Source organism: Orbicella faveolata, unplaced genomic scaffold (assembly GCF_042242905.1).
Source record: "Orbicella faveolata isolate gen_17 unplaced genomic scaffold, um_ofav_v1 contig_14, whole genome shotgun sequence".
NCBI lineage: Eukaryota > Metazoa > Cnidaria > Anthozoa > Scleractinia > Merulinidae > Orbicella > Orbicella faveolata.
The window spans coordinates 6,830,101-6,857,117 of NW_028301541.1; the positions used below are offsets into that span (position 1 = coordinate 6,830,101).

At 38.2% G+C, this 27,017-nt stretch overlaps 2 protein-coding genes and 1 pseudogene across 6 annotated transcripts in view; 2 read left to right on the top strand and 1 right to left on the bottom strand.

Annotated features, from left to right (window-relative positions):
- Positions 1-3,435, top strand: part of LOC110047982 (uncharacterized) — a 41,006-nt gene extending 37,571 nt beyond the window's left edge. For both annotated transcript variants that reach the window (XM_089287423.1, XM_089287422.1), the window contains 2 exons: positions 301-597; positions 1,343-3,435. In XM_089287423.1, the coding sequence (XP_089143549.1) occupies positions 301-597; positions 1,343-1,710 (665 nt within the window). In that variant the 3' untranslated portion in view covers positions 1,711-3,435. The remainder of the gene's footprint in view (positions 1-300; positions 598-1,342) is intronic.
- Positions 3,436-6,536: 3,101 nt separating this feature from the next.
- LOC149113768 (uncharacterized) lies at positions 6,537-9,034 on the bottom strand (annotated as a pseudogene).
- A 1,090-nt stretch (positions 9,035-10,124) lies between these two features.
- The window catches only part of LOC110048019 (receptor-type tyrosine-protein phosphatase delta-like), a 65,263-nt gene continuing 48,370 nt past the window's right edge, over positions 10,125-27,017 (top strand). For all 4 annotated transcript variants that reach the window (XM_089287410.1, XM_089287409.1, XM_089287412.1 and 1 more), the window contains exons 1-9: positions 10,125-10,419; positions 16,565-16,878; positions 17,141-17,288; positions 18,056-18,319; positions 19,669-19,842; positions 21,840-22,085; positions 23,302-23,487; positions 23,624-23,934; positions 26,791-26,938. In XM_089287410.1, the coding sequence (XP_089143536.1) occupies positions 10,293-10,419; positions 16,565-16,878; positions 17,141-17,288; positions 18,056-18,319; positions 19,669-19,842; positions 21,840-22,085; positions 23,302-23,487; positions 23,624-23,934; positions 26,791-26,938 (1,918 nt within the window). In that variant the 5' untranslated portion in view covers positions 10,125-10,292. The remainder of the gene's footprint in view (positions 10,420-16,564; positions 16,879-17,140; positions 17,289-18,055; positions 18,320-19,668; positions 19,843-21,839; positions 22,086-23,301; positions 23,488-23,623; positions 23,935-26,790; positions 26,939-27,017) is intronic.

The following is a 27,017-nucleotide window of genomic DNA, read 5'->3' on the forward strand; positions in this document are numbered from 1 at the left end:
TGTTCTCAGGTTTTAAAACTTTTAAGGAAACGTATGGAAAATTGCGAGCCTTCCTCTTATCACCCCACTTTCTACTATGAGAGGAACATCACATTATGTGGGTGGAGTTTGTTGGCTCGCTTTCTTTACTCCCAGGGATTTGCTCGTAGTATAAAAATATAAGTGTCGCACTATCGTAGTCTATTGAAGCAGTTGCAACTTTTAGTTTAAAAAGGTTTATAAAAATGGGTTTTGGCGTAGTTCTTCTAATGACGTTGTTTTGCAGTTTTGATTTTTTTTTTCTTCTTTTTTGATGCACAGTTCCACCCACAATAGCTAGAGAAGTTTCCCCATCTTCAGTGATATGTGAAATGCAAACCCTTTGTACTTTATCTTGCCATGCAACCAGTGGCAGTCCTTTTAATTACTCTTGGACAAAGAATGGTCAGGTCCCAGGTAGTGATGACATCAAAATCATGAACAACATCATTGTTCTCACGCCTCGTGATGCAGAGGATTATGGGATGTATGTGTGCCATGCTACAAACAGCTTTGGTTCCACAGCTTACAAAATCACCTTGTCAGAGGGTCACAAGTCTTCATCGTCTGCGTTTTCATGTAGGTGCAAGCAGTTGGTAAATGTTGTTAAAACAGAGTACGCTATCTACTCGATAGTCACGTATCTACTGAATAATGTTACAACCAGGTCAGGGACAGAGGTACAAACCACTTTTCTTTTCTTGTGGTTATTCATGTGTTTTAGATTTTTTCGAGTAGGACGTGGATGATTCAGCTCACTCGAGTATAAGCAATTTATTAGCCAGCTCTTCCCTGGAGTTTTTAAGGACACTTCCTACCGAATTTGAATCACTGATGCTTCACTGTAACTCTTTCAGGGTAGCTACTTCAATCATTTCGATGTAACAGTGACTTTTCAGCTCAACAAGCCCTGGCAGTGAAGTATGGGCTGTTTAGACTCAGAGAGATATTTACTTAAAAACTCCAGATAAGCCACTTCACATTCCTTGTATATCATCTTATCAAGTGAAAACTAACCTAAGAAGATACCTAAGATACCTTTATTATTTTGATGCACCTTGTGAAACCATTGGAGCAGTAAGACTATGTTCTTCCCGTCACCGGAAAGTTCATTAGTTAAGAAATGAGTTAGAAAACACATTTTCTCGTTTCTACGAGTTACAGAAACAAGAGTGGAAGTTTCGGAGAATGAGAAGTGCTGTGAGAACACGAGCATAGGCAAGTGTTCCCACAACTTTTTCGAGTTCTGGGAGACTTCCTGCCGAGAATATTGCGCGAAAAATAAAACCTGTGTTTATTTCGATCTATTGTTACTCTTTGACAGATGGAAAAAGCGTTTTCTATGCTACGGTTATCACTTTATCCTGTATTGTTTTCATCTCGCTTGTTGTAAATGGTGTGTTGATACGGCGGCTAAGACGAGCTTTGCCTGAAAACAGAGCAACGACTGCGGACAAGTCCATCGCCGATAACGGATGTCAAAGTGTTTCACCACGTGATCAGCACATGTCAGAGCCAAGTTCATACATGGAACTCCGTCCCAGGCCTTTGGAAGGGCAGTCACCTGGTCCTCCTGAGTTCAAAAGTCTACAGGGCAAAGATGAGGATACCGAATATTACAATGTGGGATTTAACGAAGGAAAAGACGGACAGGAAGAAATTTACCTTGAAATAGGAAATGCCTCGTGTTGAGTTGTTTCCGCTCTTTGAAACAGAGGAATATAATAGGAAAGCTTGGAAAGAGCCTATTCACGCAGTGCAACTACCGGGGGTACTATGTAAATATGTCACATCACGTATCTTCTGCCTGAATGTGCTTCACCTCGAATGAGGTTTCCAAAGGAAACAAAACTTCTCTTGTAACCTTCTATATTTGATTATCTACTAGGCATAGTTGGTCTGGTGTGATTGTCTCGGTAAGCTCTTTAAATCACAGGAGCGATCAAAATCTAATTTCTCATGACAGCACCAATACATTATCAAGCAAAGGTCATGGGAATAAGGATAATCAGCAATGTTACTTTGTCTTGACATACCACCAAATTCTCAGAAGTTGTTAAAAGAACTGATTACTGAAACGATTAATAGAACAACAATAGTTCTTTTTAGAGAGATCTAACCATTTACTACGTTAGCTAGTGTGCAAAAAGTCGATCATATGTGTAATTACAGTGTCACTTTTTTCACCATTTTGGTTAGCAATCTCATATTTTGCTATAATGATAATGATAATGATAATGATAATGATAATGATTAAAATAGTTAAACAGGGAGTCCACTTCAGCGGGGCCCTGCGTAAATAAATATTAAAAGTTAAAATAAATGTTAAGTTAAAAGTTGCTATGGCTAATGATTTCGTTTTCCAATCCCGTTGGCACTTGTGCCTCAGGCTCACTGTCTCATTTAACTTTATGTAATAGTATAGTAACTTTGCAAGTAAGAGAATGTTTGTAAAAAAAACATGGTCATAGGAGGAAATGGTTAAGAAGCCAGGTAAACATCAAAGAAGCAAAACAAACAGGCTAAGATTAATGTTGGAAAGTCCTTGACCCTGCACGTCTTTTGTTTTATGCTCATAGACTATGCATGGGTTACATAATCGCAATGCTTCTAATAGTTAGTTGAATGAGCACACGTAACCACCTTTTGTATTTTTGCCAGGTTTTGTGCAGGGTCAACTCCCAAAATAGCCAAGAAAAACATACAACAAAGAACTTTGCCAGGTTTCATAACCATTTCCCTCCATTAACTATGTAAAAAAACAAAAATATAAGTACGTAACAGAATAGTTCAAGACAACACTATTTGTAGGTAATAAGATATTTGTCGGTATTATAATTTTAGTAAGTAATAGATTATTTGTAGAATACAGTATTCGCAGGTAATGAAATATTTGTAGTCAATAGATCATTTGTTGGCAATAGAATATTTGTAGACAATGGAATATATGTAGGTAATAGAATATATATAGATGATACAATATTTGCAAGTAACAATATTTGTAAGTAAAAAAATAGACTACTTTGAAAATAATAGAATTTTTGCTCTTAATGAAATATTTGTATCCAATAGGATATTTGTAGGTGGTCTTAAGTTATTTTAGGTAACGTATTATTTTCATGTAATAGAATGATTTTTTATAATATAATTTTTGTAGACAATGGAATATATGCAAGAAAAGATTATTTGTAACTAAAAGAATACTTCAAGAGAGTGGCATATTTTTCGGTAGGCCTAAGAGAACATTCGTATAAAGAATAGTCAAAGACAATAGAATATTATTAGTTTATAAAATATTTGTAAGCAATAGAAAATTCGTAGCTAAAATAGTCGTGGACAAGAAAATATTTCTAGGCAATATCATATTTGTAGATAATAGAATATTTCTGGACATTAAAATGTTAGTAAATTGTGGAATATTGAAATTAGACTATTATTTGGAGATACCAAATACTAGTGCATTGTATTTTAGAAATATAAACACATGACTTTGTAAGCTACTACTTTTCACAACCGTTTCGCTGCAATTTCTAATTTTACAATGACATTGCATTTTTTTATTCACTCTCCTAAGGCCTGCTAATGGTCCGTTAAAAGACCTCACCGAAAGCAACATAAATTATACAATAATCCTATTGCAAAGAATCCATTTTGATTGGCTGACGTGCTCCTTTCTATCAGTTGTCATGGGGCGATTTCCACTCAACCAAAGAAAACCGGAATTTTTCATTGAATGGAAAGCGCTCATAGTTTTAGACTTAATTTTTTTCTTTTTTTGTGATCTGATGTGTTTAAATTGATCAGAAGGCGTGCTCGTAGAAAATTACAAAAAATAAAACAAAACAAAAAAGATGTGCTCGTCTGTAGAGGCCATCTCCACCAGTCGTCATTATTGGACGAGACTGACCACTTGGTTCGAGCTTCTCGGCCTGGACGTGATCAGGCGATAACATGCCCCATGAACGTACTTTCAGATGTTAGCATAACCCACTGACCGACTATCAGGTGAGAGCGCAATTCGTTAGGCTTAACAGGGGCCGTGTAAATTAATTAAACGGCGAGCTCGGGTTTCGATTTAGCAAGTAGATTCCTTGTTGCCGTGCGTCTGTTGATTAATAGATCACAGATGACGTCAAAATGTGGTAAGAACTAGAAAGTGGCACACGATAGCCGAGTGTGTCATTGAAGTCTAACCATATTTTGATTATCTATGATCTTTTACTGAACAAACGCCAGGCAACATGGAATCTACTTGTTTTCTACAGAAGAGAAACAAAAAAGAATGTTGATGACGTCATCTGTGTCTGTCCTCCAATAGATCATAAGTAACGACCAATCAAAAAGCAAGAATAATTATGATTGTTGTAAATCTACTGGCATTCTGATTTGAATGCCGGCATATTTTGTTGCAGATAGTGAGTAAGTTTAGTGAGTAGCCTAGCAGTGCGTGGTTGTCAAAATGCCGGCCGCTTCTTTGCGTCGTCGAATTGTCTGTAAAGAGTATTTAGATAACATGTTGAACGACTAGTAGATCTACCATGTACCAAAACAAGTAGACTAGTTTACCTAAATGGCACAAAATGCTGCCGAAGGGAAGAAGGATGTAAAGAGTGTCGATGCAGAGAAGGGTTGTTCCCATACAGAACTCAGGATTGTCGGTAACAGTAACAAACTGGTTTATTCAACTTCTCGGATTACAGCACTCGGCTGCATGCAGCACTAAGCCTCATTACATTTTCATTGTTCTCTTACGGACGAAACTCACGCTCTTATAGAAGTGCGAGTCCTGGAGTTTCCAGAAACTTCTGAAAGGAATTAAATAGCATTGTTGCAAGGTTTCTAAATTCGAATATTACATGAGCAATACAACATTCCAGAAGGTTTTAGCTCACGGCTGAATGACTTCCCGTTCGAGATTTTTAATGACAACAACAAGCCGTAATTCTTCCCCCGTGTGATTTCCAAAATGTTGAGTAAAGTTGTGCAGATAAAATGTATAAACGGTACGGCTAAAATCTGTGACTCTGAAAATAATATTAACTTCATCAGATCGCAAATAACACTTGATGATCAGAGGGAACTCTGTTCAAACTATAAAACAGATGCCTGGTATAAATCAAAATTTTGTTTTTACACAAAATAAGGGTAAAAAAAAAAAACAGAGCAATTTACACAGCTGAGAAAACCTCACCTCCGAACAGTCTTTAACGCGAGAGAACCCACGGAAAACAGTGCAGGTTTTTTTTTCCTCCTTTATTGAATGTTTAAACTTCTTACATACAAAGTTTTGTATATGTTCTTATTAAAATTACTTACAAGATAAATATTCCATAATTAACCAGAAATGAAGACTTACTTATCACCACTAATTAAATTACTTGTATGCATTATTTTTATGTATGTTTGTGAATTAAATTACTTACAAGGTAGTTCCATATAGTTAACTAAAAGTGGAGAATTAATTATCACCACTTTAAGACAATTCTTCATAGGATTCCATTTATCACGGGTGTAATTTATAATTCTATTAGATTTGAAAGCAATATATTTTTCCGTTTCGTACTTGTTTTCAAGAATTCTCTTAAAGTGACTAATCGACGGTTTAATATCTTTATGCCTACAACTCCATAAATAGCTCTTACCTTCAATTAGTACATAATTGACCAGATCCATCCCCTCCCTCAAGATTCCTATGACAACGTCACTTAGTAAGAGACATCTGCAACTACTAATATTATTCAAAATGTGGGCAGTAACATCCATCCAAAAGGAGTACGAAAAGAGACAAGTAAATAATACATAGTTTCTAGTTTCTTTGGTATCTTGACAAAAGGAACAGTTAGGGCTTGGAATATAGCCTATATTAAAAAGGATTTCATTGGTAAAAAGAATGGAGTTCAGTACTTTATATTTCAGAGATCTTAAGTAGGGTTCGCTAGAAACTCTTATGGGCAACGTAAAGACTTCTGCAATACAGTTATCTTACAAATCAAATTCTTCCGCTATCTTGGCCCTTTTCTTTGGCTTTTCATACTTAAACTTTATCAAAAAGCTATAATAGTCACAGCATTTACAGTTCTCAGGATCAAGAACGACGGTAAAAGAAGGTGGATGTGTACGTAGATTCAGTGGCACTGCGTGTCTCAATCCTGTCCAGGTCAAGAAATTAAAATTCAAAAACCTTTCTCGTTCAAAAGTGTCAAAGGAGTCAATATTTGTCATTATAAAGTAGATCTTTGGTATACTTAATACCTTTTGAAATATATTGTTTATAAAACACACTTTGACCGTCAATCTTAATTTCTCTGTTATTCCATATATTATATTTATATTCGCTATTACAATCAACAAGGTCTCGTAATTCTGACTACCATTGATAATAACAATTCATAATAGAAATCAGGTAAAATATTTTTAAATTAAAATTTATCAACAGCATGGTTACAATTAAATTCAAATAACCCCCCGTGACTACTTAAGAGATCATTGAGATAAAGTTTCCAAAAACTGCTACTTACTTAATTTGGCCCTTTACTCCTCCCGGAACATAGGCCACCAATAACAACTCTCCAGTCTCCTCTGTCCTGAGCTATCCTTTCAAGTTGTTTCCATGTGTGTCCAGTCCTTTTAATGTCCTTTTTAAGCTCCCGCCGCCAGGTGTTCCGTGGTCTCCCTCTCTTTCTTTAACCTTGGGGGTTTTAGTTCAGGGCTTGACGGCCAATGCTACTAGGTGGTTTACGTAGCGTATGGTCAAGCCAGCTCCATCTCCTTCGTCGGATGTCATCTTCCACTGGAGTTTGCTGCGTCCTTGCCCATAGGTTCTCATTGCTGATAGTCTCTCGTCAATGGATTCTTAGGATTCTACGTAAGCACTGATTAATAAAGGTCTGGATCTTCTTCATCGATGCCTTGGTTGTCCGCCATGTTTCTACTCCATACAACAATACCGACTTAACGTTTGAGTTAAACAAACGTACCTTGGTGGATGTACCGATTTCTCTGGAGCTCCAGACCTTTTTTAGCATGTTAAATGCTGGTCGTGCCTTGCCGATCCTAGTTTTCACATCTGCGTCTGTTCCCCCACTTTTGTCCATTACACTGCCTAAATAGGTAAAAGACTCAACTTCCTCTAGTTCCTCCCCTTCAATTTTGACTGGCTCATCAGTGCCTGCATTGATCCTCATGATCTTTGTCTTCTGTTTATTAAGCGTCAGTCCTACTTGCATTGAGGTGTGATGCAGGTCCGATGTTTTTTCCTGCATCTGCTGATGATTGTGTGACAGAAGCGCTAGATCGTCCGAAAAGTCCAGGTCGTCCAACTGCGACCACAAGGTCTACTGGATCCCGTTTCTTTTCTGGTTTGTGACAGCTCTCATGATCCAATCTATAGCCAAGATAAACAGAAAGGGTGACAGCAAGCATCCCTGCCTCACCCCGGTCTTAACCTCAAACTTCTCTGTCAGTTGCCCCTCGTGAACCACTCTGCAAGACAAACCCTCATAAGAGTTCCGAATCAGATTGACGAACTTCATGGGTACACCATAATGTCGGAGCAGCTTCCATAATGTCTCCCTGTCCAGGCTATCGAAAGCCTTCTCGTAGTCGACAAAATTTGCGTTAAGGGGGGAGTTCCATTCAATTGATTGTTTCGCTATAATTCGCAGTGTTGTGATCTGGTCAGTACATGACCTGCCTGGCCTGAAGCCGGCTTGCTGATCCCGGAGGCTGAGATCTACCGGCCCTTTCAACCTTTCCAAGATGACTGTGTTCAGTACTTTCCCCTGGCACAGACAGGAGTGTGATCCCTCTATAATTTGAACACAGGCCAAGGTCTCCTTTCTTGGGGATCTTGATCAGGAGTCCTTCCTTCCATTCTGAAGGGATCTCTTCTTCTTCCCAGATTTTCTCAAACAATCCATAGAGCATCTCTGCAAGCATCTCTTGATCTACCTTGAGTGCTTCCGCTGGAATCTCATCTGTGCCTGCTGCCTTGCCATTCTTCAGTTGTTTGATGGCCTTCCTGATTTCTTCCCTGGTGGGCTTACCACAATTAATTGGCAGGTCTTCCTCTGCGGCGGGGATGTCTGGTGTATTTGCTGGAGCTGGTCTGTTAAGAAGCTCCTCAAAGTGTTCTGCCCATCTACTTAGCTGCTTATCCGCACCCATCAAGACACTTGCGTTCTTATCTTTGACCGGACGTTCTGTTCGTCCAAATTTTCCTGCAAGCTTCTTGGTTATGCCATAAAGCTGTTTCATGTTCCCACTTGCTACCGCCTCAATCCTCTGCTTCCTGGGCCATTCTATCCACAAAGTTCCTCTTATCTGTTCTAATATTTCTCCTTACTTCACTGTTCACTTTAGCCTATTGTTTCTGCGCTTCTTTCTTTGCTGCCCTTGTTCGGCAGTTGTTAATTGCCGCCTTCTTAGTTTTCCTTTCCTGTATCTTCTGGTGTGTCTCTGCCGAAAGCCATTCCTTCTGTTCAGGTTTTCTTCGGCCCACCACTTCTTCGCAAGCATAGTTAACTGCCTCCTTTATATCCTTCCATTGCGAATTAATGTCCAAACCCTCATCGTCCTCATGCAACTCCTGTAGGATTTGGTATCTATTGGACAGTGTCACTCTGAATCTCTCTGCCATACTTACATCCCTCAGGAAATCCACATTATATCGTGCTCTTCTTCTTTCTTGACCTGTTCCATTCCTTATCAGCTTAAGCTTTAGTTTGGCAACTTCTAGATGATGATCCGATGCAGCATCTGCTCCTCTCTTGACCCGGACGTCTTCTAGCGATCTTCTGAACTTCTTTGCAATACAGATGCGGTCGATCTGGTTCTCTGTTATAAGGTCCGGGGACATCCATGTTGCCTTGTGTATCCTCTTGTGCGGAAACACACTGCCTCCAATCACCATGTTGTTTAAAGCACATGCATCTGCAAAGCGCTCACCATTTTCATTCATCTTACCGAGCCCCCGTCTTCCCATTACTTCATCGTACCCTGTGTTGTCCGATCCAATACATCAATTATTCTTTTTAACCAACTTAACCTTAAGGCTTTAACCATGTTTTCATAATCAACCATGTTGATACCGCCAGAATCGTAGGGCGAATAAGTGGAGCGTCTAGTAACCTTATCTTTTCCGTTCCATAGGAAATGAATCAGTAGAGTATTAAATTCCTGTATAATTGTAGGTGGAGTAGTTAACACAGAACTCGGGTATATCATTTTTGAAAGCAAAAAGGCCTTGATAATCGTTACTTTACCATGGATGGAAAGCCCTCTGACTTTCCAAAGGTTAATGCGCATGTTAATTTTTCCATTCGCCCATAACCACAATTCCTTGCGCCTTTGATCTTACCGCTACTGCCTTGTTCGTGCGCTTCAATTCAGGCTCACTCACTGTGGCAGCAATTATCCGGCGCTCTCGATTTCTTTTCGTGATGATAGGCGGCCCACTGAGCTCCAGGTGTGAGATGATCGGTCATGACTAAAATACTTAGTATAAGGAGGGTCTAAGGACTATAAGAGTTTGTACGTGAATATTTTCGCGATCGGTCTCAGGAAGTAAAAATATGGTCAAGTTGTTAATAAAAATACCTGACGTTACTTCCTTTTGTCTGATGGCTCACTTTGCTGAAAGGGGGTATATATATAAATTAAAAATTTGCCTTAAATTTTCTCTATATATATCAAAATTTTTTAGCCGAAAACTTTTTCAGTAAACATATTTAATTTGTGGCTAAAAGTTAACTTTGTAATATACTAAGTAGGTTTATTGCGGAATTCTTTCTATATCTGTAGAATGCGTTTGCTGCAAAATTCGCCGTTGCCTAAACTTCGGCTGAAACGAGGTCATGAATAATTTAGCGATTTCAAAGTGGGCAAAAGGGAGCAAACATTTGGCAAACAAAGCCATCGCGTGGCTTCTGTCAATGTTTTGAACCCAGTTAACTTGTTAAAAGACACCGTTGTAGAATGTGTCAGATAAAACAATGCTTTGATGGCTTTCATTTATAATCTGCTGAAATATGCTGAAATAAAACAAAACGTAAGTAAGCTGAAATAGCCATAGCGCAAAGAATATCGGGAAGCATGTAACAGATATCCACCTTGCCCAGTCCTTTGGGAGTAATCTTATTTCAGGAGATCGGGGAAGACGAAAATTGTTCACGCATCAACAACGGCCAATATCATAGCCAAAAGACCCCCACAATTTTCCTGTTCAACTTTGTGCTGCTAGCAGAGGCCGTTCTTTAATATGAGGTGAAGTTTTTATGGGGAAGGCTAGTCAAGCGAGACGGGTACGATTGCATTCCGTAACTAAACAAAAGATGGCGGAGTTTGGATCCGAGCTGTATTTCCGGGTGGCTTTCATTGCGGTACTTCTTTCTGTGGCTTCAGGTGAGCTCAGTATTATTTGCAATATGTGAAGCAGTTAAAGTTTGTTCGATTTAGATGCGTTTTTGATTATGAATAAGTTTACTGAATGTGCTTTTGACTATTACATGTAAAGTGCGCGCTTCGTGACTCTTAAGAGCTTTCTGCGAGCTTAATTTATGGAAAGTCTCCATGAGACGGAGTTCTGTTTAAGCTTGTTGTCTTTGCTGAGGACTTTCGCACTGCACGATACGGTGTTTCATCATGCATAGCGTAACAATATGAAATATTACAAGGAGATTAAAATAAGGGAGGTCGTGCATAACGAAACAATATATAGCAGACATTGTTGTGGTTACTGCATGACTGCAATACTGGAACACGGCTCAACTGTTTCCATAGTGTGACTTCCTTTCTATTCGCTCTAATTTTGGTTAAGAAATTCTTGCTTTGGTGACCCAAAGTAATGCAAACTATTAACTAATGTAGAATGCTTAGGTTAAGGTGTAGTTTACGGCGCATTTCTTTGAGAAAATCAAAGATTGGATAGTAGATTTTGCGTTTCAGTACTAAACAGACCCAAGATTGCTCGGATCATGGTGCATCGCAGAATCGAAGAATCCACTCAGGATAAGGGTTCTTGACTATTCGTCAGTTCCTTTGATGCACCATAATCCAAGTGATTTTGAATTAATCTGTTTATTACATGCACATATTGAAATATGCAAAATCCGGTTTTGGATTTAATAATGTTGGAAATGATATTCCCAAAGACAAGCACAATAATAATTACAAATGAAAACCCATTCAGAAGGCAGTCTGGCACATGTGAGATGAACATACTTAAGAGCAGCTTCGCCTAAATAACAACTAGACTTGGAAATTTCTTCAAACTCGCCCAGAATGAAGCCCTACGGGCACTAGTTACAAAAATATCGTTTTAAGTTCAATAAATCAAAAATTTTTTTTTTCCGCAATTTTTTCGTTTCGATGCCCCAAATCGGCCAAAATCCATCGAAAATGAGCGGCATATTCAGAGGCTCGTAAACTCAAAAGTAAAAATCTTCATTACAAACTGATTGCACTTCGTATTTGTACTTCCTTTTTTGTCTATTTAGAGCTAAATAGATTGTGATTTGATTAGAACTTAAATATTTGACGGATTTTCTAAATTAACGACCCAAGACAGCTTTACAAGAGGTCTACATTTAGCCTATTTTCAAATGCTAAAAAGGTATTCTGGTACACGGCTTTTCCCAAAACGACTAGTTTGGTGTGAAAAAGCATTCTTTCTTCTTCAAATTAGTGAAATAAAATTTTTGGGTAAATAAAATCGCGAGCGCTGAGATAGCGAACTAAATGCAGCACTTCTTCCTGAAAACATGACCTTTGACCCGAGCGTAACGAAACCGATTACTGCAAGAAAACCTTGAAGAAAAGCAAACGCTTCGTTATTTTGAAACAATTTCTAGTGATATCTCTCCGAAACCATGATTGCAAGAAACTATTTCCAGATATGAAATCTTACAGGGTCAAAAAAGGAGCTAAAGGGCGCATTTTGACACAATAACTTTGTTTGCTGAGAATTGAAGTCAATGACCGTTAACGAATTCCAGTGAAATTTGCAAACTTGAAGTATGTTAGCCGATACTTACCTGAATATTTATATTAATAGAAGAGTCGTCTTCTTGGATTAACCTTCAAAAGAAGCAGGATCCAGATTTGAAAACCTCTAAAAGAAGAAATGTTTAATGTTCCGTGACCTGGCCGCTGCTATAAATTAGCTTAAATTCCATGCACATGCCGACCGCATGTTTGTCGTAAAACCAACTGAACTCCACTGACAGTTTCCATGGGCAACCCCAAAATAAACAATCCCCAAAAATGTAAAGTGAAATTGGCTGTCTTCATGAACAGTTAGAAGCTAGAGTCAAGTTCCATTACCTTTAAAAAGTGCTTGAATTTATTTGTTTGCGTCGACTTTGTCCACTACTCTCACGTTCGAATGCCGTGAATCGATCACGCCAAAACAGTGCAGACCGTGTAGACTGCAGACAACACCGCGGTCAAACGTCGGGCATGCGCAAATTGGTACATTTTTTGGCAGCTGTGCGCCAATTTCCCACGCAAAAATTTGAAGGAAAACATGGGAAACAACCGGTGTCACGCAAAATTTACGAAAAACAATTGAAAAGTTCATAGAAATCTGTAAAAGGAAAAGAAAGCAGGTAAAAGGAAAACTTAAGACTTTTCAGACACAAAGTTTATTAAGTTACCGGTATTCTGTTGATTTACCATTTTGTTTTGAGCTTTACCAAAAAAGTTTATAAGTCCTAAAACCCGTGTCATGCTACGAGCTGACGGCGTAGTATATTTTTATTTGTTTTTATTAATCACACGATGCGTGACGCCGGAAACGGACGACAAACGATGTGTAAAAGAAGGAAAAATGGGAGAAGAAAAAGACAATTGCAGTGATTCGGCTTGCCTCAGACGAGCTGGAAAAATTTTGGCAAGGACCGAGGGATTCCATCCGGATCCTTCATTTGTCTGAAGCACAGGAATGAGATGAATCGAAACGACAAACGATGTTCATGTCCATCGTCATGGGGGCATAGCTGGCCAAAATACCGATCCCAAACCGACTGTACCTGGTCTTTGACCAGGTGGGGGAATCTTTTCTAAACTACAAACCTGGGAAAAACTGGTGCACTAAATGCAAAGTCGAGGCAGACAAAAAATTCAAGGAGCACGGAAAATACATACCACGGAAAAGAAAGACCTGCAACAAGCAGAAGGTAGAACAATTTTTAACTCTCAAGTCATTTCTGTTAGCTCTCATTGTACCGGCTAAAACATAAACAAATATATAAATAATGAGGAAAATGTCATTTATAGGATACCGACGACCCATGAAAAGAACAGTGTCATGAAAATATTTTGGCCGCCTTTTAGTTGCTCTATTGCTCGCACATGCGCAGACGTTTGACCGCTGTGTTACTGCAGACACTTGTTTGGGCTTTTCATTGTGACTCCTTTTTTTGGGTCTAGTTACAAAAGAGTGTTAAATATATCTGAAAGTCTGTCATTTATCCACAGGCTGCACAAGCGCAGTATTTGACTTTTGATTCAATAGACAAACGCGTACAAGACTTTGTATGGGAAACTTACTCAGTCTGCACGGTCTGCAGTGTTTTGGCGTGACCGATGCTACGCAGTATTCGAACGTGACAGTAACTACTGAGTGAACAAAGTAGAATCAAGCACTTTTAAAAGGTAATGGAACTTGACTCTAGCTTCTAACTGTTCATGAAGACAGCCAATTTCACTTTACATTTTTGGGGATTGTTTATTTTGGGGTTGCCCATGGAAACTGTCAGTGGAGTTCAGTTGGTTTTACGACAAACATGCAGTCGGCATGTGCATGGAATTTAAGCTAATTTATAGCAGCGGCCAGGTCACGGAACATTAAACATTTCTTCTTTTAGAGGTTTTCAAATCTGGATCCTGCTACTTTTGAAGGTTAATCCAAGAAGACGACTCTTCTATTAATATAAATATTCAGGTAAGTATCGGCTAACATACTTCAAGTTTGCAAATTTCACTGGAATTCGTTAACGGTCAGTGACTTCAATTCTCAACAAACAAAGTTATTGTGTCAAAATGGGCCCTTTAGCTCCTTTTTTGACCCTGTAAGATTTCATATCTGGAAATAGTTTCTTGCAATCATGGTTTCGGAGAGATATCACTAGAAATTGTTTCAAAATAACGAAGCGTTTGCTTTTCTTCAAGGTTTTCTTGCAGTAATCGGTTTCGTTACGCTCCGGTCAAAGGTCACGTTTTCAGGCAGAAGTGCTGCATTTAGCTCGCTATCTCAGCGTTCGCGATTTTATTTACCCAAAAATTTTATTTCACTAATTTGAAGAAGAAAGAATGCTCTTTCACACCAAACTGGTCGTTTTGGGAAAAGCCGTGTACCAGAATACCTTTTTAGCATTTGAAAATAGGCTAAATGTAGACCTCTTGTAAAGCTGTCTTGGGTCGTTAATTTAGAAAATCCGTCAAATATTTAAGTTCTAATCAAATCACAATCTATTTAGCTCTAAATAGACAAAAAAGGAAGTACAAATACGACGTGCAATCAGTTTGTAATGAAGATTTTTACTTTTGAGTTTACGAGCCTCTGAATATGCCGTTCATTTTCGATGGATTTTGGCCGATTTGGGGCATCGAAACGAAAAAATTGCGGAAAAAAAAAATTTTTGATTTATTGAACTTAAAACAATATTTTTGTAACTAGTGCCCGTAGGGCTTCATTCTGGGCGAGTTTGAAGAAACTCGATTTTTTCGCTATTTCCAAGTCTAGTTGATATTTAGGCGAAGCTTCTCTTAAACACAGAGTGAGCCTATATAACTAAGCTGAGGTGTTCATGCTCCCATTTGATTGGCTTATTCACTCAGGTCTAATTTTAGCATGTACAGAGTAATGCCACTGAGTTCTGGAGAGCGATCTGGTGTAATTTTTCTGTTTTTTTAGAAGTAAGCAATGCCTTTTGAATTAAACGAATGATAGCTTCGGGAGAAGAGTTTAGAAAGATAATTGATTTTTCTGTATTTCAAAGTCATAATTTTGTTTTTGCACTTGCGAAAGCATGTTGTATGTTTTTGAGCTGTTTACTCAAATTAAAATGCCGTGTCTTGTACTTTTGATGCCAGAAAAGAAAATGGAGTCTCTGCAGTTGATAAATAAGTTTGGAAACTAAAACTTGTAAGACCCAAGATACAAGTAAGCTAGCCCAAAACAAAATATTATAATTATATCTACGGTAATATGGTTATTCTTCAGCCAGTTATCTAAAAGAAATTCCATAACTAGGTGAGCATTGGCTGCTGTTGTAATCTTGCTGGTGAAATTCAGTTGGTTTTTATAATACTCAGCCATGAGTCTTCCTTCTCCTTTGTAACGTCGATATTCAAGCGAAATCTCATTTTGCCATGTTTCGAGTTCTCTTTGTTTTCTTCTTAGTAATTTTTGTTTCAAATTCCTTTGCTCTGAATGACCTGAATGTGTACTGGGGTGCGATTAGAGTTTTTGGCATATAGTGGCGTGCACATTAATTTTACATTTACTGGTGGTGGCTTATAAATGCTTAACTACATAAGGTGAATTGGTGTGATAACTGTGGCTTCTTAACTTCTCTTTATCCCCCATTTTATTCCATATTGAATACTGTATATGCTGGCCAATAGCGGGTATCTTGCACAATCCGTTTGAGTCCAAAGCTTCCCAGTGAACATAACAGGAAGAAAATTGGGCTTATTTGAACAGAGCAATGTGTGACTTGGCCGCTTAATATGCTGAGTGCCAGAGGTATTTTTGTTGTTGTAGCCAAGCCACTAAAAGTGAGCAGTGGAGCCGCAATCTTTGGCGTGGAATTTAAAAAGCCTTGGCAAATCTTCTGCATGGAAGTCATGCAGAATGCACCCTACCTCCTTCCCTGGGGCAGCGTTAACTGGCAATACAGAGAGCTGGCTATGGCTTCAACAAGAGTGAAGTGTATAGATCAGTGCACAGTTAGGAAGAAATTTTCTGGCCATTTTAGCAAGATGGGCTTTACAATAGGAGGAGGTTTGACTGTAGCCTCTGTTTTTTGGTCAGACTCTGAGGAGCTGCACTCACATTTTACATGGTTGTCACCAGTCAGGAAATGGTCAGGGAAAAAAAAATTCTTCAAGGTTATGAAAGGGTCAGGCAATTTCATTTTGAGTCAGGGAAAATTGACAATGTGAAGAAAAGTCGGAAAATTGAAATAATATTAACACAGCTGATTCCATTGAAGGCTGGAAGGACCATTAAATATTTTGGGGTAACCGTGATTTCAGCGATATTTTTACTTAATGAAGAAGGAAAATTTGTTGACAACTTATCAGTCTTAATGATCAAGTGTAAGGAAGGGCTGTAAGTTGAGGCAAGAAACTGCTACTGCATGTAGATCTGACATTTTGTATTTATTTGGTCAGGGAGACTTTATTTTGATCAAAGAAAAGTGAGGGAATTTTGAAAAGTGATGTCTGTGACAACCATGTTTTATGAGACAGTGTAATGTTTCTTACACTACAAAGAAGTGCGTTTTCTCTCAAGTACTACACAATTTATTTTTAACTGCAGGAGACTGTAATGATTTGGATCTTGGTATGGAAAGTGGATCAATTCCAGACAGTAAAATAACAGCTTCATCCATACAAAGTGCCAGCACACCAGCCAAGAATGGTCGACTGAACTTTACATTAGGGTCATCATGGTGTGCAGGAACAAGTGACAGTAATCCATATCTACAGATTGATCTACAAACGCTTCATATCATCTGTGCTGTGTCCACTCAAGGGAATTCTCAAGCAGAAGAGTGGGTGAAGAACTACACTCTACAATCATCCATAGATGGGTCAAATTGGACAGATTACAAAGAAATTGGACAAGTTAAGGTAATGTGAGAAATGAATCATTATATTTTCATACATAAGGAAATGATTCAGACTTTTCTACAGTTACATGTAACTATTTGTTTGCATGCAATATGTTCACTGCTACAAAGTTTAAGTACTATTGCTGTGTGACTATAATTATTTAACAAGTTTTTTTTATGATTTTAAAATAAAGATAGTTTTGCTGAGCCATCTAACTTACTAAAAGAAAATAGATTTGTCACATAATTGAAACTAATAGTTTCCTACATTTTAATTTCAGTCTCTTAAGGGAAATGAGGACAGAAACTCAGAGATTAAGCACATTCTTAATGCAGGTGTTTTAGTGAGGTATTTACGATTTTTGCCAGGAACTCACCATGGTGGTGTGTGTTTAAGAGCAGAGGTGTTTGGAGTGAAGCAAAAACCAGGTGATTAATACTTGTATTACTAATTAAAACACAACTTTGATACTGTACACATGTTGTAAGTAAGTTTGAGTCTGCATATCCTGTGCTTCTCTCTGGCTTCTGTAGCATAAAGCCATGAGACTCCCCTTATAATGGACGCTAGTCTATCACAGGGCTACCCCCAGCATAAGCATTAAAGTTACTGGTACCTGTTTATACACCTGGGTGGAAAGAGGCTTTTATACATGTATGAGTCAGAGTAAAATGTCTGGCCAAGAACACAAGTAACATTACATTATACATTTAACTACATGTACTACACATAAGAATTTTTTACCAATACAATTTTTTTCAAATTAATTAGGAAACTAAAGTTTAAAATTACAGAAACTACTTATCATTAAATTATTACTAAATCTACAATACAGTACTTATCTCACAGATTCTTACAGTATTACAGTACTGTTACAACACAGGTTTTACAAGCAACAGTAATTAGCTATAGTAAGAAATTCTCTCATGATTATCCATGCAAGTGGACAAGAGGTCTATAAATATCCATTTCTATAAAGGGTTATTAAATCACTGTTCATTATGGAAGTATAAGGTAAGGGAAGGTAAGGTAACTTTATTTAGAGTCATAAATGTAGGGAGTGGTTGCCCAATCCCCCAAGCCAGGGGCTTATGATAAAAGTGCACAACTATTTAGAATAATATTACTACTGAGTATATTTTTCTACATATATGTAACAAAGGAGTTGATGGTTTTTTTACTGACTGACACACAGAGAATCTTGCTCTCGGAAAGCCCACAACTCAGTCGTCAACATACAGTGATGCTCAGATCGGTGCTGCTGAGTCAGGAAGAGCAGTAGATGGAAACGCAGACACTGATATGCTTAACAAACACTGTTCACATACAAAGCAAGACAACCCCAGCTGGTGGCGAGTGGACCTGGCTGTAGGTCACGCAGCAGTCTATGAAATACACATAGTTAACAGGTTCACAGGTGATCCAGGAAAAAATAATGTAGACTACAAAATAACATTTGGTGAGTACATACATGTAGTGTTCTTAAAACTTAAACCCTAAGACAAACTACATAGAAATAGCACAAGAGCACATGTTCTGTAAATTATCACTAAAAGGAGGTCATATTTGTATATATATTTATAATGCAAAACGTTGTGTTTAAGGGGCAAATTGTTTGAATGTCTTGATAGATTAATAGATAAAAGGTGTGCTCAAAATGGTACTGGCCAGTTAGCTTAGAGAATTTCTTGTCAAACTTCTTTAGTTGAAAGATGAGTTCTAAATGTATCTAGCCCAGTAAGAAAAGAGCTTGTACGCGTCAATGTGATGTTTTCATGGTACACTGTACCTTGATGATCTTGGACACCGACAGATGTACATACAAGTAACTTTGTCTTCAGATGTTTTTCTCTAGCAAAGCTCCTCATTGTTAGAAAATTATAGGCATACCTTGATGATAAGAGTTTGTAATATGACCTGTTTTTAGCATTGTTCAAATGTACTTCACTTTTAAGTAAAGGTTGCTTGATAGCACATAATTTGTTTAAAAAAATGGAATTTTAAACAATTAACAAATAGCAGACATAAGATCCCAGGAAAAGGATAGCATTATTATTATTAACCAAATTCGAAGGATGTCCCTGTGCTAAAAAAAATTGTCCAGAGCCATTTATAATTTTTGCATACATTGGTCTATGATTTTTTTCTGTGAAGTGGCATGCACTTTTAAGCTGCGTACAAGTTTGCAAAAATGTGACAGGATGTTTTCTCTTCCAGCTGTTTCCCTCGAATTTGCTTAATGCAATCTTCTGTCTAGAAACTTAACTTCACGATTAATAAACTGTTCAGAAGTAGATTTTGAAGAAAATTATTTGTCATAGGTTCCCTTTCAAACACTGTTAATAAATTGTTAATAATTATTTTCTGACACTTGCCTACATGTAACCATCAAGAAAGCTTCCAAAATCATGATAAGGTCTATTGGAACTCCTTTTTGTCAAGTTTGGGGTGGACCATTGGGCTTTTGAGGAGGGTGTGGGTAATATGGTACATACACAAGTTTTCCTCTTTACCCCTCCATGCACTAGCAAATTTTTTTCTCAGGACATGTGTACAGTATGCATGGTATTTTTTCCTCTGTGTAACATGCTTTTTATTGGCTCTCTGAATGACTGTGTATTTTTTTTTGCCAGTGGTTGTGTGCATGAATGTTTTTTTTTGGTACAAGTATGTTTGCAGTAATTTTTTTTACAAAATTACCTACCCCTCAATATTCAAGTGGTCCACCCCATAGTGAAAGCCCCAGGTGAGTTCTGCTGGGAATTTAAAATAGTAAGATTCAATGGTAGTTCTGTTTTTATGGCCCAGGTAACTCTATACATGTGGCAAGCAACCATGAATGCATAGGACGCTATAGTTTTATTCAGTTCAGAGCATCAGCCATATGTTTCACTAATCCGCTGACAACTGGTAAATATGTTGGTATTATGACTACAAAGAGTCAAGTTCTCCAGCTATGTGAGGTGGAAATTTATTCACGAGGTAACTCAACATAATACTTTATTTTTATAAATTTACATGTAATTCAGCATAGTCAGGTTGAATGATACACACGCAGTCAAGAAATGCTTACTGCCTGTTGGCACCCAGGGAAACAGTGATTGCTCTTTGACATCCAGGAAATCTTTGGATTCCTGGTATGAGATAAATATGGAGTACAAACCGACACTGTACGGACCTGGAGACATTTTTCATAAGTATATCAAACAAGAGAGACAGTGTTTCATTGGGATATCCAAACACCCAGAAGAGAATTGAAAATACGATGTGCAGTGGAGCATTTTTGACAAAGTTTGAGGTGTGTGGATAGCTGATGAAACACTGTCTCAAGTGTTAATGATATATCTTCTCTGTTGAAACAAAAAATAAAGAGAAAGTGGAGAAGTAAAATCATCAAAGTCTATGCTAATTAAGACCAGGTATGCAATCCCTCTTGATGGTTGTGATTTTCTTTGTTTTTACTTGATGAATTATTAGTGGGTTTGAGAAGTACATACTGTACTTGTTTACACCTTATGGTGCTGCTATTACCATTTTCAAGAGAGGCTAAACAGACCAGTATTCTAACTGAAGCCTTTTGAGACTATGAAGAGCCCCATCCAAGCTGATCTGAATGCAAGTCTGTAGGTTGCAGTCTGTATTTTGTCACACCCATCTCATTGACATTCATTGCTTTCAATTACAAATACAGCTAACTGAATAAAAATAAATTAATATTATTTGAAATTATTCATTTACCACATTGACATTTTGCTGTTGGGGAACTTTTCTTGGTCAATTTTTCTTTATTTGGTGATGTTATTGCTTGTCAGTTAAACCACTTGTACATGTAGCTCTGCCTACCAGGCAATCATTAAATTGTGTGACACTGTACCTTGTGTTCCTGCTGTGACCAGCTTTGACGAGAGTTTTAATTAATGATAAACTGTATTCCTGAGCTTAAGTGGTCAAGATACATATACATCACTCACTCACTTACTGCCCATTGTGCCCACTGGCACGTAGGGCAGCAACAAAGTTCTTCCACTTCTGTCTGTCTTTGGCCAGCTGTTGGATCTTGTTCCAGCTCTGTTTTAAGCCCCTCAATTCTGTCTCTACAGTACGATGCCATGTATTCTTAGGCCTGCCACGCTTGCGCCTGCCTTCGGGAGTCCAGAATAGTGCTGTCTTTGTGATGGATTCATTATCCTTTCGAATGACATGGCCAATCCACCTCCAGCATCGTTGCATAATAATAGTATCCGTGTTCTCCTGTTTGCACCGCGAAAGCAGATCCTTGATGGAAATGGTCTGAGGCCAGAAGATACATATACATACATACACAGACATATACATATACATATACATACATACGTTTATTCCACATCCCCAAGGGGCTTTTCAGTGATCTTAATTGTATTTATCAATGCCTGGAAAAAGATACTTGGTGGTAGTGGTAAAGAAGACAGGGTAAAGATCAGGTCAAAATTAGCAGTAATGTGTTTAAGTTACACTGTTAGTAGATCATGTTTTGCTAAAAATAGGAAGGCAAGTCTATTAAAGTCACATGCACAACAAATTAAGTTCTAGCAGAAAGGTGTAATGGACAGTTACTGTTCATGTACCTGTCAAAAGAATGTGAATGTGCCTCTCATCATTTTATTTCTGTCACAATTCTTTACCTTGAATTTGGCAAGTACATGGTTTTTCTTCACCATTACGTTGTGTGAAGCATTGACACCATTGAAAGGGCTTGTTTGATAATAATTATTATGTTTTTATCCCATGGTTCATCGGTCAACTTTTGTCCTCTTGACTTTCCCATTCTGTAGAAATTTTTTTTATACATGTACATGTAACTTCTCAACTGCCCTTTCCTAACCCCTTGAAAAATAATGAAATGATTCATCATGTTCATTCTGAATGTCTCTCTAAAAAAGTTTTGAAGACTATATAGTTTTATTAATTTTAATCCAATGCCATGCCATGCTTCTTTCAAGAAAATCTGGCCTTTGGAAAGCATGCCGATCAGAAAAATGGCGCAGATTATGGTGGTTTAGCCAGCCGAGGAGTGGATGGTAATAGTGAAACAAAGTATGCTAAAGGATCTTGTACACATACACCATCGGCAGTTAGACCCTGGTGGAGAGTTGACCTAGGGCAGATAGAGCCTGTTTCTGAAGTGTACATAGTCAACAGAGGAGAGGGTTTGGGATACAGGTTAAACAACTTTGAAATCAGAGTGGGTAGGTTAGCTTTTCTATCAATTTTATAGTGTTTTATAAAGGTTCAATTACATGCTAACACACCATTCAGCTTGTTTTTCCATCAACATGCATGGTGACTGTAATGAACCTGGGAAAGTTACCGTTCTATTACATGTATATATGTTCTGTCAATGTACATTTGCAATACAGTAGAGACTAAGCACAGCCAAGCCCAGCCTTGCTCAGCACCATTCAGCATAAAGAACTGAGTCCTGTGCAGTGTAGTTTGATGCAGTACAGTGTAACACAGTGCAGTGTGCAGGTGTACATGTAGTTCAACTCAGTGGGGCTCAGCACAATTCAATAATGGCAAAAATGGAGTTACCAAAAAAAAGCCTCATGGTATGGTAATATTTTGAATACTGTTAAGAAGAACTTATCGAGACTTAAGCTCTCATGCTGACCCCACAAGAGAAAATTGAACTTGAAGTTACCCATATTTCAATAAAAAAAGATGCTTCGTGTTAGTTAAAAACACAATCACACATACTTTGAGCATTCTTACGAGGTTTGATATTAGCTTTCTCGAGAATGCTTGAGAATTGAATCGTGGGGTCACTTAGAGAAATGAACTAAAGTGAGCTGTTTTAAATAGTATTCCAAAAGTTACCATGCTATGAGTAGATTTTTAGGAAATAAGTTTTGCACTTACTGCTCAAACTTTGTGTGGAATGTGTCTTAATTACTGGTCCCTTTGGCCTTGGGAAACAGTTAGTTTTGTTTTCCCTCAAATCTTCATCTCAGGAAACATTGAGGTCCTCAGGAAAACAAAACTGACTGTTTCTCTTGGGAAAAGTAATTCAGTAGATAATGTGGTTCAGTGGTTTATTTTTTTATGCTGCTTAGAAGACTCCTGAATATCAGTTTCCTAATTGTTAGCCAACTCAAAATACTATACATTATTAAGCTGTATAAGTACATGTAGCTTTGCCATGCTACACTGTAAGTACTTTTGAATTTGTAGCAATGTTTTGTATCAATATTAGAATGATAGTTCTGTAAAATTTTGAGTAATTTTGCCTTAGACTTCACCTGGTAACACAGACATAACTTTTGATAAAATCATGAGTAATGTTGGAAAACTAAGAATTGTCCTTTGACCATAGAAATGATAATCAATGAAAGGCAACATGGCAAATGTAGAGCACAGTTATGGTGTCATTCTCTTTTACTGTCCTGTCTACCTTTCTTTAAGGGTCAGAGACCAGTGGTGGGGGTGTGAACAACCCTACGTGTGGCAGTGGTTCCAGGAGTGTTCTAGGAGGGGAGGGTAAATCCTTCTTCTGTCGCCCTCCCTTGTATGGAAGATATGTGACAATCAGAAGTTTAAGGAATGGCACATTAACACTGTGTGAAGTTGAAGTGTATTCTGAAAGAAGAGGTATTGATGAGTAGTTATTCCAAAATCTGGAATCTGGATCAAGAGATCCAGCTTCAAGCCTGTGATGTTATGTACATGTATATCTTGATTTGGGTATGGCTTAGTCTTTGATAGAGTGTTCAATTATTAATTTCAGCATGTCAAATCCAGGCTCTTGGAGTCTCCAGCAGAGATGCATTTCCAGACAACAGCTTTTCAGCCACGTCAAATAGCGGGAGTAATAATGTAGCTTCCAAAGGTCGACTGAATGGAGTTGGGTCGTGGTCACCTAGTAGCAACAACAATTCTAGTGACTATCTCCAAATCAACCTCCAATATGAGTTCTTTATCTGTGCTGTAGCAACGCAAGGAAAATCAACTGAAGATCACTGGACAACTAAGTACAAGTTACGTTTATCACTTAACAATATTGACTGGGTCACCTACAAAGAAAACAGCACTGATAAGGTGGGTTGGATCACATACATTGTCTTTCTTATGACTAGCACTGTGAGAATAATATTATGCCTCTCAGTACATATGTGCCTAAATTCAGTGCACTTTAAGGTCTGCGGTGAACATACAGTGCATGCTTATTGTAGTGTATTAGGGTCTGTAACATGGTGCAGGCCACTGCCAGCACTGGTCAACATTGAGCAGGATTGCAGTGGTAATGTTGGCAATTACTATGACTTTGAACTATCATAAAGGATTACCATAAATATGTGACTGTCACCACGACTAAGCAGACTCTGACTGTTACTTTACAAATTACTTTGACCTTGACTAAATGTACTCATACCTGCAATTGTGACCCACTGTGACAGTGACTGTGACTGTGACTGTGACTGTGACTGTGACTGTGACTGTGACTGTGACTGTGACTGTGACTGTGACTGTGACTGTGACTGTGACTGTGACTGTGACTGTGACTGTGACTGTGACTGTGACTGTGACTGTGACTGTGACTGTGACTGTGACTGTGACTGTGACTGTGACTGTGAGACTGAGACTGAGACTGAGATATTGCATGGCCATTGATGCCATGGCCATTGCTGTTACCAGGACGTATCATCTTTCTTATGGCTATATAATTACTGTGACATACACTCAGGTAATCATGCCTCGGTAGACTTGAATGCATAAGTGCAGGGTATTGCAAGGTCTATGTATGTGTACATTCTTAGTGTAGTGTATTAGGGTCTGTTATGTGAGGTGTAGAGCACTGCCAGCACAAAGTCAACACTGACAAGGATTGTGGTGGTAATGATAACAATTACTGACTTAGAACTCCTCTGCTGTATGTTGCTTTAAATAATTTGTGCTATGACTGACAAGAAGCGATTATGACTGACAGCACATGTAAATCAGTGCCTGTCACTCGGCTGTGACTGTGACAGTGACAATGAGTGTTACGGACAGCAGCAACCATTATTATGCATAACTGTGACATTAACTGTGCATGACTGTGAGTGTGACTATGACTATGCATGACTTGACTCTGACTATTGTATTTACTTTGATGGTGACTGAATGTACCTGCAATTGTGACTGTGATTGCAACTGTGACTGTGACTGTGACTGTGACCACACATGACTTTGACTGTTACTGCATGACTCTGACTGTGACTGCTTCTGTGAGAAAGATTTTAATGACTCGCAAGCGTGTTTGACTTGTGTGACTCTGACTGCAACTGACTGTGTCTATGCATGACTGTGAATGACTGACTTGCTTCACATGACTGACTGTGGATGACACTCTTTGATTGTCATTGTGACTGACTGACTGACTGACTGACTGACTGACTAAATGTTAAAAGTGACTGTGACTATACATAACTGATCTACTGACTGATTGACTAAATGACTGACTGCCTTATAGGCTGACTGACTGATTGACTAAATGACTGACTGACGCATTGACTGATTGATTGACTGACTGACTGGCTGGCTGGCTGGCTGGCTGACTGACTGACTGACTGAATGTGACTGTGATTGTGCATGGCTGACTGACTGGCTACAGTTGTAACCCCCTGTGATTGCATTTACAACTGTAAAAGTGACGGTTAATAAGTGACTGTGACAGTGACAGTGACTGTGCTCACACATTACAGTACATGCTAACACAAAGTGGATTCAGAGGCAGTGGAGTGGATTTGGTTGGTTAGCTACCCTTAGTAAATTTGCCCAAATTTAAAGTAAGCCCATTTTCATTGGCATATAAATAACACTACTGTCATGCTGCAGTGTTTTAAACTAAATTTTTACAGCACTTGCCATTCTGGCAAGTGACTCTCTAAATGCATTCACCTGGTGTAATTTTCACTTGCCCAGAAAGGTGCCTCCCCTCCCCCAATAAAATCTCCACAATGATTCACAAACTACAGTCGAACCTCGATTATCCGGACTTGTCGGGACCTCGGTAAATAGTCCGGATAATCGAGAGTCCGGATAATCGAAAACATGAATATTAATGAGATAGAAATGGAACGCATCAGAATATTTCTTTGTCTCGTCGCACTTCCGAATTTTGAAAAGCGCACATGATAATACACTGTTTCAACAGTCTTTTGAAAGGATTATTGGGCTTTTTGCGACTTTTAGTTTTCAAGATCACAACTAATTACTATTCATGAAAAAATTGGGACCAGAGAAAAAAGTCCGGATAATCGAGGCCCGGATAATCAAGGTTCGACTGTACTCTTTTTTTTTTCGATATATTGTAATCAGGGAGGCTGAGCTTACCATTTTGTGTACTGAGCTTTCTTGTTCTGTTCCAATTACTAGATGCGTCCTTAGGATATCTGCCAGTGGTTGGTTTTACTGTTTTATCCATGTTTTTATCTTTTGACACTCCTTGGAAGTATTTCGATCCACATTCTGTAGTTTTTTGAAGTGAAAAACAGCTAAACCAACAGCTGGCACTACCTAATTTGCATATATCCCCATAGAATCGAGACATTGGTTGGAGTAAGTTTTCATTTAAAAATATCCTAGCCAAAATGGAAAATAAAAAGGGGTGTTATCAATAATTAAGCCTAAATAGTTTTCTCCAAAAATGAAAATTGTACTTGCCAAATGGGCAAGTGATAGATGATTTGTACTGAGCTGAGACTTTTCATGCTTGCATTGGCGAGCAGACGAGTGGTAATTTCCAACACTAATGCTGGGTGCCAGTACTTTGTTATATATTACAAATGTGAAGCTTAAATAACTATTTAACAGTAGCTGCATAAGTTCTGTGCAGCAATTTCAACACTTACTGGTACATGTTCATGTACAATAATTGTTTACAAACAGTTAATACAAAGGCTTCTTTTGCAGGTCTTTGATGGTAACTCAGGAAGAAATGATATAGTGAAACACAATCTAAAAGAAATTGCAAGAGCAAGGTTTATCCGGTTTCAGCCGACAAGTTACTCAACTCACAAAGCGCTTAGAGTAGAAGTATTTGGAGTACTTAAACCTGCAGGTATCTTGCTTCCTACACTTGTGACCTTTCATATATTAAGTGCTATCATGGTAAATTTATTTTTTATCAACCTTACTGG